Source organism: Mobula birostris, chromosome 9, assembly GCF_030028105.1.
Source record: "Mobula birostris isolate sMobBir1 chromosome 9, sMobBir1.hap1, whole genome shotgun sequence".
NCBI classification, from domain to species: Eukaryota; Metazoa; Chordata; class Chondrichthyes; order Myliobatiformes; family Myliobatidae; genus Mobula; species Mobula birostris.
The window spans coordinates 16,744,309-16,763,563 of NC_092378.1; the positions used below are offsets into that span (position 1 = coordinate 16,744,309).

The 19,255-nt window shown below is 40.1% G+C and overlaps 1 protein-coding gene across 3 annotated transcripts in view; it reads left to right on the top strand.

Annotated features, from left to right (window-relative positions):
- The window catches only part of LOC140202556 (ras-related protein Rap-1b), a 64,468-nt gene that overhangs the window by 22,575 nt on the left and 22,638 nt on the right, over positions 1-19,255 (top strand). For all 3 annotated transcript variants that reach the window (XM_072267545.1, XM_072267547.1, XM_072267546.1), the window contains exons 2-4: positions 11,968-12,056; positions 13,719-13,787; positions 14,192-14,248. In XM_072267545.1, coding sequence (XP_072123646.1) covers positions 12,000-12,056; positions 13,719-13,787; positions 14,192-14,248 — 183 coding nt within the window. In that variant the 5' untranslated portion in view covers positions 11,968-11,999. The remainder of the gene's footprint in view (positions 1-11,967; positions 12,057-13,718; positions 13,788-14,191; positions 14,249-19,255) is intronic.

The window sequence follows — 19,255 nt, forward strand, 5'->3', positions numbered from 1 at the left end:
TATACAGTCAATTTAGTTCCCCTTCAGTTTATTTCCCATTTGTGGTACAATGAATGTTATGGGATTGATATTGGAGTAGGTTAGCAGACATTGTGGGGGGAAGGGCCTGTATTGTGCTGTACTATTCTATGTTCTATGCTGGAAATCTAAAGTAAAAACTGAAAATGTTGCAAATATTCAACTCATCAGTGCAACTTTTGTAGAAAGTGAACCGAAGTTATCGTTTCAAGTCAGACAACAACACTGGCCTCGCCCTCCCTGCAATTTAGTTAATTTTAGCATCGTTGACCTGAAACAGGAAGTTTCTCTAATCTTGAGCTTTAACAGCATTTCTCTTACATTTAGAGTTAAACATTTCAATTCCAATCCCCATCCCCATTCTGGCTTGTTGGTCCATGGTCGCCTCTTCTGCCAAGATGAGGCCACTGTCAGGTTGGAGGAGCAACACCTCATATTCTGTCTAGGTATCTTCCAACCAGATTTCTCCAACTTCTGGTAATTTCCCCCCATTTATCTTCCTCCTTGAATTCCCCATTCTGGCTCCCTTCTTGCCTCTTTTCCTCACTTGTCTGTCAACTACTTCTTGCCCTTTTCCGATGGTCCACCCTCCTCTCCTTTTCCTTTTCCACCTATTCCCTCCCCCAGGTTCCTACTGCATCCCTGTACTCCTACCCACCCAGCTTCCCCTGTCACCATCTATCTTTGTACTCATTTCCCTCCCCCACCACTTTATTCTCATCCCCCTTCCTTGCAGTGCTGATGAAGGGTCTCAGTCCAAAATCTCAGTGTTTATTCATTTCCATAGGTGCCTAACCTGCTGAGTTCCTCCAACATTTTGTGTGTGTTGATTAGTACAGTTATAGTTTATTTATTAGTAAGCAAGTTTCTCATTACTGGTGAAATCATTCCAGACCAACACTAGATTGATCTAGCATTTCGACATGACCCATGGATTAGCTTCCCTCATTGAACTGATCACATTCATCTAAGCACGAGAATTATTCATCATAAATATTACTAACTTAGTATTCAACTGTTATATTGTAACAGTAAATTGTTAAAAATACCCGGTGTTAATGGAAAGAGCATTATGTAAAGTTATGTCTTTTGACCACTAAAATCAAGATTTAATATTTAGTCATCCAGAATGTCTGTCAAAACAGGAAAGCACTGTCCTGCAGAGCAGCCAATACTGGGGCACTGAAAATAATCATATTGACAAATTACTCTACCAAAATAAAGTTTACAAAAATGTATACAGACTTGTGTAATCAAAAAAACAAAAATTGCAATACTAGACTGAAATTTTTAAAAAGTGCTGAAAATACTGGGAAGATCAGGCAACGTATGGAGAGGGAAACCATTGTCATTGCAATGACATTTTTCTGTCTCTATATTCCATTTATAGCATTACTATAATTGTGAATCGTTTCGATGTCCCCACATTGAACAATTTTGATTACGAAACCAGAGTTCAACGTAACAGAGCATTAGCTTTAACAACAAAGTGTATAATTTGCAGTGCGCATACAGTTGACTTAATTAATGTGGTTTATTCAGCATATTTCACTATTCCTATAATTTGGATTGTGTTCCACATATAGCATGCATATTGAGATATATTATTGTAATTATATAAGGCTACATGTGAATTATCTTGAATAAGTCTTGTCATCCTCTAAGGAATGATGTCCTTATTATAAAGCGAATGTCTTGAGGAAAGTTCACCAGATTGATTCCTGTTTTTGGGGATGATTGTTCTAAGCTGAGAAGTAGACTAGGTCTAGAGTCTCAAAGAATAGAAGGTCAGCTCGATGGAACATACAAAATTCTTTTGGAGTTGATGATGTAACTGTAAAGCTGATATTTCCCTTAGCTGTGGTGTCTAGGACCTAGGCTCAAAGATTTGAGGGATTGGCTATCAGAACAGAACTGTGAAGAAATCGCTTCATCCAAAAAGTAGCGGGAATTTGGAATTCTCAATTCAAGTAGCTGTGGAAGCCCATCACTGATGCATTCAAGACAAATGAGTAGATTTTTGTAAAAGGAATCAAGAGATGTGCAGTTAGTATCAAAAAATCATTGCAAACTATAAAAGCAAGCAAAAGCATTCAGAGTGAAAGTGAGTCCATAAACACAAAGCCCAGAGCAGGCTCACTGCCTCAGCCTGAGGTCATCACACACTGGAGCACAACACCATCAAGCTTAGAGCAGCTGGAGCACGCCCTCAGCCTCAGTGCAGTGGAGAGCAGAGCAAATATCGCAAAGCAGCGAGCAGAACCAGCTCAACCCTCGCCTCCAGACCTGAAACCTGCCTGACGTTTAGATTGTCCAAACATCAGGTTGTTCCTTGCTATATTCTGTACAACCAGGGTCTTGCAGCTTCTGTACTACACAATGATGCAGCCAGACAGGACACACTTGAAGGTACTCCTGTTGAAAGTTGTTAGAATGGGTTTAGGGAGCCTTGTGTGCCTAAATCTTCTCAAAGTGTAAATCGTGCTGTGACTAGTAAGGGGATGTTGTGGTTCCAGGTTAGATCATCCATTGTGTGCACATCAAGGAATTCCATGGCAGAGCCAGTGATGTGCTGTGGAGGGTGGTGTACCTGTGCCTTCCTGAAGCCCACAATCATCTCTTTTGACTCAGGTTGTTCTTGCACCATTTGACAAACCTCGCTACCTCTTGGTATGCCAACTCATCATTGTTGCTGATGAGCCTAACCAAGGTATTATCATCAGCAAACCTGATGTGGTTTAAGCTGAATTTGGCAGTGCAGTCGTGAGTCAGCGACAGACTGAGCACACAACCCTTTTTGGGGGGGGGGGGTGGGGAAGGTTGTTACCAGTGCTCAGTGCAATGGAGCTTGAAATGCTGCCGCAAACTCGTAGAAAGCGTTCAGCCTATCAGGAAGGGAAGTGTTGCTGTCATTGACGTGCAGGGTGGACTTGTAATCAGTTATGGTGTATATACCTTGCTGCATGTCCCTGCTGTCACAAAGATTCTGTGGATTTTCTGTGCATACTTGGGCTTTGCTACCTTGATGACATATGAGAGCTCAGCTCTTGCTGTCCTTTGAGTTGTCCTGTCCCCAGATCTAAAGGCAGCGTCCTGATCCCTGAACATTGCACAAGCTTCTGCAGTCAGCCATTGTTCTGATGTGCCCTGGCAGTGTAGTGTTTAATTATCTTAATGTCCTCAATGCACTTTCCTATGTAGCCAGTCACTGATCTCGCATAGTCATCAATATTGATATGATGATCGTAGCTAGCCATCTCGAAGCAGTCCTGCAGAACTGAGGTGGCACCTTCTGGCCGGGTCCTGATCTTCCTGTGAACTGGTTTGACTTGTTTAACCAGTCGTCTGTATGCAGGGGTTAGCAAAATGGATATGTTATCTGAGTACCCAAGATGCGGACAGTGTTGTAGGTTCCACGAATGTTGATATAAACCAGGTCCAATATATTCTCTCCTGGTTGTGAACTTAACATGCTGGTAGAACTTTGGCAAGACTCTTATTAAGTTGGCATGATTGAAGTCACCAGCCACAATGAAGAAATCATCAGGATGAGTGGCTTCGAGGCTGCAGATTGCACCATAGAGCTCCTGCAGCGATCCCCAAAACAAGTACAAGGAGATGTAAACAGCAATAATTAGAACGGCAGTGAACAATTGGTACAGGCCAAATGGCTGCCTTCTGCTTTTACTTCTCATAGTCATATAACAGCTAATAACTTAAGTACTGCAGTTTGATAGTACTGAATAAATGTTCTTTTTATGCCATTTAGTGATTAAAACTTGTTACAAAAAATGTTCTTCCACATTATGGAATTGAAAAAAAAATGACAGGCTATTGTGGATACATGTTTTGAGGAAAGAGATTAGGAAGAGTCATAAAAAAGCATGAATGCTTGGAAGTCAAATGTAGAATCAAGATGAAAAAGATAAAGAAATTAAACTGTGATGCTGGAGAGTAGTAATGGGGGACAAAGAAATGTTGGATGAACTGTATGAGTACTTTGTGTCAGTCTTCACTGTGGAAGACCCTAGTGAATGCCAGAAATGTGAGGGTGTCAGGAGACAGAAATGAGTGTCATTGATATTACTAAGCAGAAGGTGCCTGACAAGCTAAAAAGTCTGAAGGTAAGTATAGACCAGGTAGACTATACCCAAGGGTTTTGCAAGAGGTAGGAAAGAGATTGTGGAGGCATTCGTAATGATCTTTCAAGAATCACTGAATTCTGGAGTGCTTCCAGAGGACTGGAAAACTGCAAATGTCCACTATTTAAGGAGGGAGGCAAAAGAAAGGAAGTTATGGGTCAGTTAGCTTGAATTCAGTAGTTGGAAAGATGTTGGAGTCTATTATTAAGGATGAGGTTTCGGGGTCCTTGGAGGTACATGACAAAATAGGCCAAAGTCAGGATGATTTTCTAAAGGGATATTCTTGCCTGGCAAATACGTTGGAATTTGTTGAGGAAATAACAGGCAGGATAGACAAAGGAGAGTCAGTGGGTGTTGTATACTTGGATTTTCAGAAAGCTTTGACGAGGTGCCAAACATGAGGCTACTTAATGAGCCCATGGTATTACAGGAAAGATACTAGCATGGACAGAAGATTGGCTGACTGATAGGAGACAAAGAGTGGGATAAAGGAGGCCTTTTATGGTTGGCTGCTGGTGAATTGTGGTGTGCCGCAGGTGTCGGTGATAGGAGCACTTCTTTTCATGTTGTATGTCAGTGATTTGAATGATGGAACTTGTAGCTTTGTGGCCGACTTTATCAATGAAAGGAAAATAGGTGGAGTGGCAGGTAGTGTTGAGGAAGCAGGGTGTCTGCAGAAGGACTGAGACAGATTAGAGAATGGGCAAAGAAGTGGCAGGTAGAATATAGTGTAGGGAAATGCATGGTTATACACTTTGGTAGAAGGAATAAAGGTGTGGACTATTTTCTAAATGGAGGGAAAATTCAGAATTCTGAGGTGCAAAGGGATTTGGGAGTCCTTATGCAGGATTCCCTAAAAGTTAACTTGCAGGTTGAGTCAGTGGTAAGGAAGGTAAATGCAATGTTAGCATTCATTTTGAAAGGACTAGAATACAAAAGTAAGAATGTAATACTGAGACTTCATAAGGCATTGGTCAGAGCACACTTAAGTATTGTCATCGTGTTATGCTCCTTATCCAAGAAAAGATGTCCTGGCATTGGATAGGGTCCAGAGAAAGTTCATGAGAATGATTCTGGGAATGAAAGGGTTAACATATGAGGAGTGTTTGAATCTGGATCTGTACTCACTCAAGTTTAGAAGGGGGAAATCTCATTGAAACCAATCGAATATTCAAAGGCCTAGAAGATGGGATATGGAGAGGATGTTTCTTAAAGTGGGGGAAGTCTAGGACCAGAGGGCATGGGCTCAGAATTGAGGGCAGTCCATTTAGAACAAAGATTAGGAGGAATTTCTTTTGCCAGAATCTGTGGAACTCATTGCCACAGATGGCTTTATAGGCCAAGTCATTGGTTATCTTCAAGATAGAGGTTGATAGGTTTTGAATAATCAGGGTGTCAAAAGTTACAGGAAGAAGGCTGGAGAATAGGGTTGAGAAGAACAATAAATCAGCCAATTTGGAATGGGCCAAATGGCCTAATTCTGCTCATATGCCTTGTGGTCCTGTATGCCTGTTTATCCAAATATAGCTTGGCTTGGGAATTTGCCAAGATTATGCCCTCTTGCTTGGCTAGCTAGTTTAAGACTTCCACTTCCACATTAACGATTGGAAACATCTGCAATTTACTGCTAAGTTGACAGATTTTCCTTGGTATTTCTGACTTGGACTGTATTTCTGTCTCCACAGATGGTGCCTGAGCTCCAAAGAATTTCTGGGAGTTTCAGTTCAACTGTAATCGGGGCATCTTTTATGGTTTATTTTTAATGTCCCATGCTTAATTCTGAAATCCCACAAAGTTCTGTCCTTGGCACCGTGCATAATGCACTGTTGCAAAACTATTTGTAGACTTCGGAGACTAGTGTCAGCCACTTCCAACATGCTTTGTTGCCTTGTTTTGCAAGGTTATCTAGTAATGGAAAAATCTCCAGTTAATTATTATGAAAACTGAGACCACCATCTTTACTCCTATCAGGATTGGTCTGACTGCTCGTGATTCTATCTCCTTAATGTCATTATCTTAAACTAAACCAGAATTTTCACAGCTGGGTGCTCTGTTGCTCCTGATCTGAACCACAGTCACAAAAATCATCTATGTTCTCTAACATTATCTGCTCCTGTCTTTGCTTTAGCATATTTCAGAACAATCAAAGTTGTGATCAAGTGGAATAGGCCCTTTGGCCTATCATGTCTGTTGTCGCAATCCCATCTGCCTGCAAGTGATCCACATCCCTCTGTTCAATGCCTGTTAATGTCAGTCTAGATGCCACTTAAACAAAACATTCAAATCTCCTTTAAACTTGCCCTCTACCATCTTAAACCTATGCCCTCTAGTTGTTTTTGACATTTTAGAAAAATGATTGACACTCTACCCTGTTTATGCCTCTTATAATTTTATGTACTTCTGTCAAGTCACACCACAGCCTTCAATCCTCCAGATAAACTATTTCTAAGTTTGTTCAACCTGAAGTTTGTTCTACTTGAATTTAATGCACTCCAGTCAAAGTCTCATCCTTGTGAACCTCTTCTGCGTTGTTCCTTTCGTGTCTTGTGGCGCATTGGGTGGCAACTTTGCCTTTTCTTTAGCATTTTTGTCTGTTTTTTTACATGGCCAAGTTGCTTGCTCGATGCTCAACCCAGCACAGCTGGAAAGCGTGCAAGGAGCTGGCCAGATTCAGTCCGGGGACCACATGCCTCGAAGTTCAGTGCAGGTGTCTTTGACACCCTATCCACTTGTGCTACTGCTTTCAAGGAGCTATTGACTCGCACTCCAAGATCCCTCTTCCATTTACTGTATACTTTTTGCAGTTGACCTCATACTTGTCTGGATTAAACTCCATATGCCATTTCTCCTTCCAAGCCTCCAACTGCTTTATCCTTTGTCAAACTTTCTTTTTATTTACAACTCCACCAATTCTCACGGTATCTGCAAGCTTACTAATCAGACCATCAACATTTTCATCTAAATCATTAATATGACTTCTTGGAACAACAATTATTACAATGAGGTCTGATAAATGCATTTTCAAGATTCAGTGCCTGGAAAATGTATTCAGCCCCCACAGCTATATTTGCATTTTACTGTCTCATTTTCTAAATTGAGACAGGATTTTTGAGCTAATCTACAAAACATTTTGTATCATGTGAAATCAAAAGAAAAATTCCAAAACCTGCCAACAATTTAAGAAAAATTAAAAACCAAAATTGTGAGGCTGCAAAAGTATTCATCTCTTTTATAATTACTATGCTAAATTTCCTCAGGTGTAATACTTACCAACTCATCCAATTTGTTGATGTAGAAAATTGGAGGATCACCTGTTTTCACTTAATTCATAAGAGTAAATAATCACTCACTCTGTAAGGTCCAACAGTATGGTAGACTTTTAACAAACCAAACCAAAATTAAGACAAAAGAGCAATCAAGACAAGTCAGAGAAATGAATACAGAGAAGCACAAATCTGGGGAAGGGTACAAGTCCATCTCAAAGGCACTGAACCTACCCCAGAGCTCTGGAAAAAGTGGGGGGAAAAAGATACGAAACCACAACCACACTGCCTAGGTCAGGTCACCCTTCAAAACCCAGTTGGAAGAGACTAATGGTGCTTGTAAGAGGCTACTGTGATGCTAACAGTCACTCTGAGTGAGCTGCAGAAGTCAGTGGCTGCATCTGGAGATGATGTTCATGGCTGCACAATCTCTAAGGCCTTGTTCAAAAAGGATATTTATGAAAGTGGCAAAGAAGAAGCCCTGTTTTTTTTTTTATTTTAAAACAAGCATACCTTTGCCCACAGGAGCTTCTCTTACGAGCACCATTATTCTCTTCCAACTAAGTTTAGAAGGATGGCCTGACCTAGGTAATGTGGCTGTGGTTTCATTTTTTTTTCCACTTTTTCGAAGTGTCATTTAGAAGATACAGTAAAGATGTGGAAGAAGGTCTTGTGGTCAGATGAGACGAGTGGAACTTTTTGCCCTCAGTATTAAACAGTACCTGTGGTATAAATCTAATACTCGGCATCAGCCAGTTAACACCATCCCTGTAAAGTATGGTGGAGCTAAGATTATGCTCTGGGTATGCTTTTCAGCAGCTGGGACTAGAAATCTAGTCAGGATTGATAGGAAGGTGAATGCTGCTAAATACAGACAAATGCTGGATAAAAACCTACTAGCCTCTGCTAGAGGCTGAAACTGGGGAGGAAGTTTGTTTTTCAGCTGGACGACAACCCAAAGCATACTGCCAGAGCCACCACAGAGTAGCTTCAAATGAAGAAATTGATGTCCTTGAGTGGCCCAGTCAGAGTGCTGACCTTAACCCCATTGAATATCTCTAGCAAGACCTCAACATTGCTGTCCGCTGTGCTCTCCAACCAAACTGACACAGCCTGAACAGTTTTGCAAGGAGTAATGGGCCAACCTTGCTCCATCACATTGTGCAAAACTAATACTTAACCAAAAATACTATTGGTTATAAATGGCTGTGACAGGTGGTTGAACTAAGTACTGAGCCAAGGGAGATGAATTTCTTTTGAACTGCTGATTTTTCAATTTTTGAAGTTTTAGTTTTTCATGCTTTACAATTTTCCCAGTTTTGGGGCTCTACTGTGGGGGAGGGGAGGGAGCATGTGGTTCACAGATAAAAATTCTCAGTGAAATTGATCAAAATCCCTGGTTGTAATACTTATACTCATTTATATGATCAAAGCATTGGGGGCTGAATACATTTTCAAGGCACTGTATAAAGATTACAGCCCAAAGAGTGAGCAAAACATCCCATTGGTAGAGTGATCAAGAACATAGAATTAATGGTTGTCACTTTTGGTATATGTGCCATGAGAGAAAACTAGCTTTAAACAGTGAGTAGTTCAGATCTAGATAGAATACACTGCTAGTATTTGTTGTGGAGGCTCATTCAATTTTGTAGCATGCAAAATGGAACTGTATCGTTATCTAAATGGAAAGAATTTGCAAGGATGTGGCATAAAATTGCTGTGGACTTGACATCTGAATGGTCTCATTCTATGGTATAGCCATTCTTTTATATTTTAGATTAAATGAAAGATTATATGCAACCCCCTTCTGTTTGTTGAATTAATTTCTTTGCTTCAGCCTGGATCAGATGGTACAAGAACAGAAATTAAATCTACTGGGTTAATATTTATTTATATACACTATCTGATATTATTGCGAATCTGTATGAACATCTTGAAAGATTTCGAAGTTTACAGCTTGGTGTCTGGAAAGTAATGTATGACCAACATTAAATTTTTCTTGGAGCTTATAAATTAATGGATTAAGATAGCCTTTAAATATTAATTTTTTGAGATCTACCAAAAGCTAATTTTTTAAAAAAGGGGCATAAATGGTATCTTCAGATTCTTGGAGTTTACTGACATAGCCTGATTGAAGAATACATTCTTTTAGGCTGGTATTGTTCAATAAAAATTGCTGTGTTGACACACAGCTGTGCAACTAGTTCATCTGCTGTCTTACCGTTCTAGTAATCCATGTTTAATTCTGACTTCCTGTGTAAAGTTTTTATTTTCACTTTGTGACTACGTGGGTCTTTCCCAGGTGCCTCATTTGAAAGATGAGCAGATTTGTCAATTAATTCCTCCTGTGTATGTGTGTAATCAAATCTGGAGGTAAATGCGAATATGAGAATAAAATGGAATTAGTATAAATCGTTTCTTGATGTAAGTATGAACTCAGACCTGTAGGACCGGTTTCCAAGCTGTGTAATCCTTCGTAGATTTGGCAACACCATTTTTGCTTTGTGTGTAATTTAATAAGCTTGCTGTGCAGAATTCTTCATGCAGATAGCACCCTACACTGGCTAATTAGGTTTTGCTTTGGTTGATGATCCTCTGAATTGCTGCTCATTTAAAGTGTCAGTTTAATTTAACAATTGCATTCCTTTTAGAGTGTGTATATATATATTTACCATTTATATCAACTTTAATCAGTTTGGCTCATTGCTATTTGATGCAGTTTTTGCAAAGCCCACTGATGAAATATAAATTTGTTTATCGAAATAGACGTGCCATTTATCTATGTATGAGTACCCAGTGTCAGAAAAGAATTAACACTTTGCCATTCTGCATTTGCTGGATACAGCAGTTTTACAAGATAACAAAGAAAATTGATGGTGGCAAGTATTGTCAAGCTTCAAGACCAGAGCCTCTACCTGCGTCTGCAACTGAATGCTCAACTTTTTCATCAGCAGACCTCAATCAATGAGGATTGGTAACAATATCTTCTCTCTGCTGATCATTAATACCCGTGCACCTCAAGACTACACGCTTAACCCCCTGTTCTGCTCTTCATACACACATGACTGTGTGGATACGTACAGCACCAATGCCATCTTCAAATGCACCAACAATAATACTGTTGTTGAACGACTCACGGGTGGTAAAAAGTGAGCTTACAAGAGTGAAATAGGGCAGTGGGCTGAGTGGTGTGGCAAGAAAACCTGTAGCTCAACAGCAGCAAAATTAAACATCAGCTCAACTTCAGCTGTTTGATGACTTCAGGAAGGGAAAGGAAGGCGAACTTGCACCAGTCTGTGATGAGGGAGAATCAGTGGTGGAAAAAATCAGCAGCTTTGAATTCCTGGTGTTAACATATGGGATGAACTGTCCTGAGTCCAGCACATAAAGTAGATACATTTATAAAGGAGATGTGCCAGCATCTTGGGATGAGGAGTGGGTTTGGTTTGTCACCAAACACTCGAACAAACTTCTACAGATGTACTGTTGAAAGTATCCTAACTGGTTGCATCATGCTGTGTTGCAGAAGACATGAAGACATGGCCAAGAACACGAGAAGATGCAAAGTATAGTTTGTATCTATAGGAGGCACTGCCTCAATAAAACAACATCCATCATTAAAGATCTCTAACATCCAGGACATGCCATATTTGCAGCTACTATTGGGCAGGAGGCTGAAGTCCCAAATCACCAGGTTCAAAAACAACTAATTCCGTTCAGCCATTCAGTTCTTAAACTGCAGAACCCTAATCACATTGGAGTTTATAAACGCTATGACCATTCTGATCATTTTGCAATCAAATGGATTTTGATTTTGTTTTGTTAAATGTGTGTATTATTTGTTTTTTTTAATATGATGCTCTGTACCTGCGATGCTGCTGCAAATGTGCTTTATTGCACCTGTGCATACATTTACTTGTGCATATGAAAAATTCAATTTTGAGTTTCATTGGGACACATGAGATCTGGCACACGTTAGCAGACTGGATCAAAATTGGCTCGGCAACAGGAAGCAGTGGGTACTGGTGGATGACTGTTTTTCTGACTGGAGTTCAAGTCTCCATGTTACTAAAAGGATGGGAAGCTATTCCCATCAGAAAACTCACATCTCTTTGACATGAAAGTAAAATAATAGAAGCTTTCAAGATTAAGAAAGGAATTCATATCCACTTATAAAAGAAACCAACTATGAATCATTAATAAAACCATTAAGGAATTCAGGAAGAAAGGTTTCAGTACAAAGATTATTTTGACCATAGTACTTGTTCTCTCAAACAAGAGTTGAAGATATTATGGATGCACTTAGAAGGAGGGAGAGTGAGTGTGTGTGTGTGTGCGCGCACACACTCATGCACAGAAGGCTGAAATGGGTAATGCTGATTTAGTTAAATTAAACTAATTGTGGACTCTTGTGTGGTATAATTCTGGAATAGGCTTCATGGATGAATAGCCTGTTTTTAAGCTTCTGAATTCTAAGGAATTTTAGTAATTTTGTGAAACCACATTTAATTTTGGAGTAATTTTGCAACTTTTTTTTGGTGCAGCAAGAAGCACTGCTCACTGAATACATTACACAATGCGTGAGTATAAGCTGGTGGTTCTCGGTTCAGGCGGTGTTGGAAAATCAGCTTTGGTGAGTCCTGTTGAATTTGTTCATAACTTCATCTTCCTAGGGTTAACCACACTTGTATGACAGCCTTCATATCTACCTGCAAGTGCAAGTACTTAATGTTAATCCCGTTAATGATGGATCAACATCCCACTGTTCCCTTCTATTTTGAATCTAATTTGAGTATGTGTATACATGTATGTGTTATGAACCCAATTTTTATTTTGTCTGTCTTCCTCTCACTCAGTCTGAAACTAATTGCCACTGAATTACTGCACAACTAGGTATGATTGAAGAACTCCATATGAAGTTGATAGAAAAACAATTCTGGATTTGGGTGCCACAGTACATGGTCTTGTAGTCATAATGACATGGCATTGAACCCAGCCCTTTGGCCCACCACACCCAAGCCTTACATCATGCTTCCTATACTAATCTCATGTGCCTGCTATACCAATCTCATTAATCCCATATTCCTTTATGCCCTGTTCTTCAAGTACCTATCTAAAAGCCACTTAAGTGGTGTTACTGTTTGTGTTGTCCTCCTCCTTCCCCTCAGGCAGCTCATTCCAAATACTAACTTCCTCCTTCTCACCTTCAGCAAAAAGAAAGACAGAGCTGGGATCCATGCGGGTGCCTATGGCTACACTTAATGTTTGAAGAAAGAGGGAGGAGCCGAATGAGGAATTGTTGTGTGCGAGGACCAGTTTTGCAAGATAGAGGGTGGTGGTGGTGGAAGGGAACTGGTCAGGTCTGCTGTCTCAAAAGAAGGAGAGAGCTTTAAGGCCTTCTTGAAGTGGATGGAAGTGTAGAGGGACTGGACATCCATGGTGAAAATAAGGCAATCAGGGCCAGGGAAATATCTCAGATGTAGGTGGGAAGGTACTGAATCAAGGAAGATAAAATGGAGTTGAGGAATAACTGACAAGGCTGGAACGTTCCGAGATATGAAGGGTCTGGTGTGGTTAGGTCAGCCACCTGATCCTCCAGTGAGGACTGGCTCATGGACCTCTGGCTTCCCCCTGAAGTCAATAATTAGCTGCTTGATCTTGCTGACATTGAGTGAGAGGTTGTTGTCATTGTAGCACTGTTCAGCCAGATTTTCAATCACCCTCTTGCATACTGATTCATCACCACCTTTGATTCAGCCAACGACATTGCTATTGTCTTCAACTTGAATATGGTATTGGAACTATGCTTAGCCATACAGTTGTAATTGCAAAGTGAGTAGAGCATGGGGCTAAGCACACACCCTAGATCATTGAGGAGGTGTTGTTGCCAAACTGAACTGACTGATTTTTAAGTTCCTTCTATTGATCCATGCATTTCACTTTGCTGACCATTTGTTCTGATGTAATATATAAAAGAGTGCTAACTCCACCCCCCCCCACCACAATGCTGTAATGGGAGAGCTGTGTCCATATTCTTTTTCTGTAATGCAATTCTGTGGCAGCATATTTTATTCCTTATTTCAAATTTCTGGGTAATGATTTCTGAACTCAATCGACATGAATATCCATAATCTGAATGGCTGTAATGCAGATGTCACTTCTATTCAGAGTAGATGTACAAAATTTTTATGTCTCAAATGCTGGTTTTGGATGGGGTTGTTACTGAACACTTTAAAGTTCGACTTGTACAGTGTACTAATTTATTTCCATAACAACAAGTTGTACTGTTTTGCAGACGGTGCAGTTCGTTCAGGGAATATTTGTTGAAAAATATGATCCAACAATAGAGGATTCTTACAGAAAGGTGAGTTTACAATGAAGTCAATCTTGAATGTAACAAAGCTGGGATATGGCAATACCCTTTGGGGACCAAAGCTGCGAGTCTCGTCTTGATCACTGTATAGTAGACAACTGTGTTATTTCTCATGTTCTTACAGGCTTGTTTAGCAATAATGGGTATTTTTTGTTCAGGGGTATGAATATTGGATTTCAGCTAGAAATGTCTTGTTAGTGGTGCAAATCTGTTTTACACAGTTCTTTTCATAACGTGATTCACTTTCATAAAGATTGCAATATTCAGTAAAATGTCTGTTTTCTCTTAATATTTGCCGCATTTAGCACTGTAGTATTATCATTACTGTAAAAGTACTTTGAAGTTGATAATTCAGACCTATTTGTGTTAATTCCAGCATTTTTCCTTTCTTACAGCAAGTTGAAGTAGATGGACAACAATGTATGCTTGAAATCTTGGATACAGCTGGAACGGTAAAATACTAGTCAGAGCATTTCATCAAAGAGACAACAATTTCAGCCTAATTAGTCTCTGCTTATGTTTATATTTCATGTTTGTCTCTGATTCCATTTGCCTTTTAAAAATAGAAATGTGATATTCTAATTTCATTGATTTTTTTTTGCTGGTTTTGATTTGCCCAGGCTGACGATTCATTTGGATAATCTATCTAAGGGGTCCCCAACCTTTTTTGCACCACGGACCGGTTTAATATTGACAATATTCTTGCGGACTGGAGGGGGGTGTGTTCAAGTAGGGTGAAACTCACCTCAACATGTCTTTTACAGTTAGGGTTGCCAACTTTCTCACTCCCAAATAAGGGACAAAAGTAGCAGTCAAATCCTGGGACACTTGTGTTTACCCCGAGAAAGACTACAGTGACCATGAAGCCTTGCGCGGTCACCCGTGTCCGTATGCATGACGTGTGTGTACGTGCCGATTTCCCCCCCCCCCCCCCCCGCAAATCAGTTTTGGCTTAATCTTCCCGACTATACTGTACGTACATTATTTCTACTTTATATAGGCTGTGTATTTATCATATTCCTGCTTTTACTGTATATTAGTGTTATTTTTGATTTTATGTGTTATTTGGTAGGTTATTTTTTGGGTCTGGGAACGTTCAAAAATTTTTCCCATAGCCATTTCAGCTCGAAAGATTTCCTAGGAACGCTCTACCTTAGTGGGGGAAATATGGGACAAGGACAGTCCCGTATGGGGAAAACCAATTTAGCCCAATATACGGGATGTCCCGGCAAATACGGGACAGTTGGCAACCCTGTGTTCCATTTCAACAGTGTGTGACAGGGAATGAGGAAAGGTGCAACTTATATCATTTCCTCGGGGCCTGGTAGCACATGCTTTGCGGCCTAGTACTGGTCCGCGGCCCGGTGGTTGGGGACCGCTGATCTATCTGACCAAGGGCTTTCTGAAACTGTTGGAGAATAGTTGCAGCATTGCAGTTTATTTTATTCCTCTTCCCTAATTTGGTTTCCTTTTGGAAATGTTTTCCTTAACCACAATTTGTGATAAAGTTTTACATTATTACTAGTTGTTTTTTAAGTAAGCTATGGGTAGGATGTAGAGAATCTGTGAAGGAATATTGACGGTAAAAAGTGGATAGGATGGTGATAGGTGGTATACAGTATAATTTGGGAATATTATGCACTGCTTGAGAGAAGGGATAGAGAAAAGTTTTCAGAGAAAAATGTTGGTGTATAGAGCGATTTGGATATGTGGTTCACAAGATACAAAAAGTAAATGTGCAAGTATAGCCAGTGTTAGGAAGGTATGTGAATTGGTTTTGTTATAAAGGACTTGATCTGCAAAATTAAACAAATTTTTCTGAAATTATGTTAGGCTTTGAGGTTGGACATAATGTGTGCTGATTTGGTCATTTTACCTGCAAAGAGCATATACTTGGACTCAGTGGGGAGTTAATTTGCCACATTGATTCCAGGGTGAGGGGGCTGGGCTAAGCAGATTGGATGAGGACGGCCTATGCTTGCTATAGATCAGAAGAAAGGGCTTGGGATTGACAGACAAGGTGCCAAGATAGTTCTAATTGTAAAGTTGGAACAAAGGTGCATTGAAATGGGTTGATATTTTAGAATGGGGGGGGAATTGTTTATGGAGGGTTTGTAAATTTTTGGCATTTTTTGTGGGTGCTGCTCATTTGTGAATATGCTCAAAGCTGGGGTAAACAGATTCTTAGCAACCAGAGGAATCAAAGGTTATGGCAATCAGACGGAAAAGTAGAACTAAGCGATTGGATCTGCTTCCTCTTACTGAATAGCGGAACAGGCTTGTGGAAGCCTTGTGCCCTGCTCTTTCTAATCTTTACGAATCAAAGTTCTTTTGAATACATTCACCTCTTTATGCTGTTAGATTTATTTCTAGCTTCACCTCTTAATGTTAGATTTATTTCTAGCCACCAGTTTTGGATTCTAACAGAAATATTCTTATAAATCAGGCTTCAAATCAAATGAACAGGCAATGACATTTTTTTTAAGTGATCTTGTGCAATCTAGTTATATTTTATGATGATAAGCACTAGGTCTTGTAAGCTGTTCTTCAGGAGATGCACTCAAGAAGGTATAAATAAACCACTTAGCTCCTCAAACCTGCCCTGCAATTCAATGTGCTCTATCCCAAGCCTCAATTCTTCATCTGTGTCAGATGCCTATAGCTCTCAATCCCCTAATCTTTCTGTCAAAAATGTATTTACCTCCACTTTAAATACCTATGATGATCTAGTCCATGACTTTCTGGGATTGAAAAAAAACTCTGGATACTCACTACCATCTGCAAAAAATAACTTGTTACATGCCTCAATTTCGAATGTTTGCCTCCGTACCTTGAAATTGTGTCCCCTTGAGACTCTCCCACCAGTGAAAATAACTCAACATTTACCCTGTCATGCCCCATCAAGGTCTTGGATATTTCAATTAAGATCTCCTAAACTCAAAATCACAGACCCAAACTGTTTAAAGTCTCTTCATAAGACAATCCACTCATCCCAATTTCCAAATATATTTTACATTTCTTTGCCAGTTCAAGATTCCTTAATGTTATTTCCAGTACACAAGTATAAAAGGGAATGAAATAATTGTTACTCAGATCTGATGCAGAACAACAAAAGACAATAAGATATAGAGAACACAATAATAATAATATAAATATGTAAGATTGCTTATATACATAGATTTATTAAATATCCATAAAGCGACACGAGCACGGGAGTGTCTGTACGTAATGTGACTGACAGGAAATGATAGAAGTAGGGGGTGGTTGGGGTGTGGAAGGGTGGGTTAGTGGGTGGAGAGATGTTGATCAGCCTTGCTGTTTGGAAAAAGTAACTGTTTTGGGGTCTGGTGGTCTTGACTTGGGCGCATTGTTTCATTTTTTTCAGCTTTGTTGGAGATGTGCTCAATGCTTGTTCACTGAACCCTGCTAAGACTCATTCTGTGTGCATTTTCAATAGCAATCTGCCCAAGTCCTTCTGCACAACCCTGCTTCTTTAACACCATCTGCCCAAGCACCTATCTCTGTATCACCTGCAAACCTGGCCACAAAGCTACCAATTCTAATCTAGCTCATTGACATATAACATAAAAAGAAGTGGTCTCAACGCAAACCCCCACAGAACACTGATGGCCAACTAGAAGATGTCCCCTTTATTCCCACTCTTGGCCTCACCTTGTCAAAGGCCTTCTGAAAATCTGAGTAAATAACATTCTCTGACTTTCCTTTGTCTATCTTGGCTGTTGTTTGCTCAAGCAGGATTTCCCCTTTGGAGAACAATGCTAACTTTGGCCTAGTGTGTGCCTCCCAATACCCCAAACCTCATCATCAGCAATGGACTCCCACATCATCCCAACCACTGAAGTCAGGCTAACTGGCCTATAATTCCCTTTCTTCTGCCTCCCTCCCCTCTTGAAGAATGGAGTGACATTTGTAACTTTCCAGTCTTCTGGAACCATTCTGGAATCTAGTGATTCTTGAACGATAGTTATTAATGCCTCCACAAACTCTTCAGCTACCTTTTTCAGAATGTAATCCATCTGATTCAGGCGACTTCTCTACCTTCAGACTTTTCAGCTGCCCAAGCACCTTCTCCTTAGCAATAGCAACTACACTCATTTCGTACCCTTGTCACTCTCAATTTTCTGACACACTGCTGGTATCTTTATATATATGAGAAAACTCTTAGTGTCCTCTTGTATATGTTATTGGCTAGATTATCTTGATATTTCATTTTTTTTAATCCTTATTGCATTTTTAAATTTGCCTTCTGGTTTTTAAAAACTTCCTAATCCTTGAATTTCCCACTAATATTTGCTGTATTGTATGCTCTGTCTTGCTTTTATACTCTCTTTGACTTCCCTTGTCATCCACGGTTGTCTCATCCTCCCTTTACAATATTTCTTTCTCGTTGGGACGTTTCTATCCTGCACTTTTCAGATTTCTCCCAGAAACTCCAGCCTTTGCTGTTCTGCTGTCATCCCTGCTAGTGTTTCCTTCCAATCAACATTGGCCAGCTTCCCCCATGCCTCTAATTCCCTTTACTACACTGTAATACTGACCATCTGATTTTTAGCTTCTCAAACTACTGGATGAATTCTTGTCATGATCACTGTTCTTTGCCTTAAGCTCCCACATCATCTCTGGTTCATTACACAACACCCAATCCAGAATTCTTTCCCATAGTGGACTCAACCACAAGCTGCTCTAAAAAACCAATTTGTTGGCATTCTAGAAGTTTCCTCTGGTTCCAGCACCAACCTGATTTTTAGTGTACCTGCATATTGAAATCCCCCATGACAATCATAATAATTGCCTTTTCTATCTCCCATTGTAATTTGTACCCCACATCCGGGCTACTGTTCAGGAGCCTGTATATAACTTGCATCAGGATCTTGTTACTCTTATAGTTTCTTAACCCTACCCATAATAATTCTATGTCTTCCGATCCCATATCACCTGTTTGTAAGGATTTGATTTCATTTTTTACCAACAGAACCATCCCATCCCCTCTGCCTTTTGATACAATATGTATCCTTGGATGTTAAGATCTGCCTACAATGTCATACCTGCCAATCTCTAACTACCCTACAAGGTCATCCTGGTTATTTGGTATGCTGTGTGTATTCCAACAGAGCACCTTCAGTCCTATACTCATCATCCATTTCAATTTTGCCCCCATGTTATATTTCAACTCATCCCATTGACTGCAATTTTGCCCTATCATCTGCCTGTTCTTCCTCAGTCTTATCACTCCAAATTCCATTCCACTGCCAAATTGGTTTAAACCCTCCAGTTGGTTTAAATAGCTCTAACACATCTGCCTGCTATGGTATTGGTCTCCTTCGAGTTCAGGTGTAACCTGTCCTTTTTGTGCAGGTCGTACACTCCTCTGAAGAGATCCCATCTATCAAGGAATCTGAAACCCTATCTCCTGCACCAATTCCTCAGCCGCACATTTA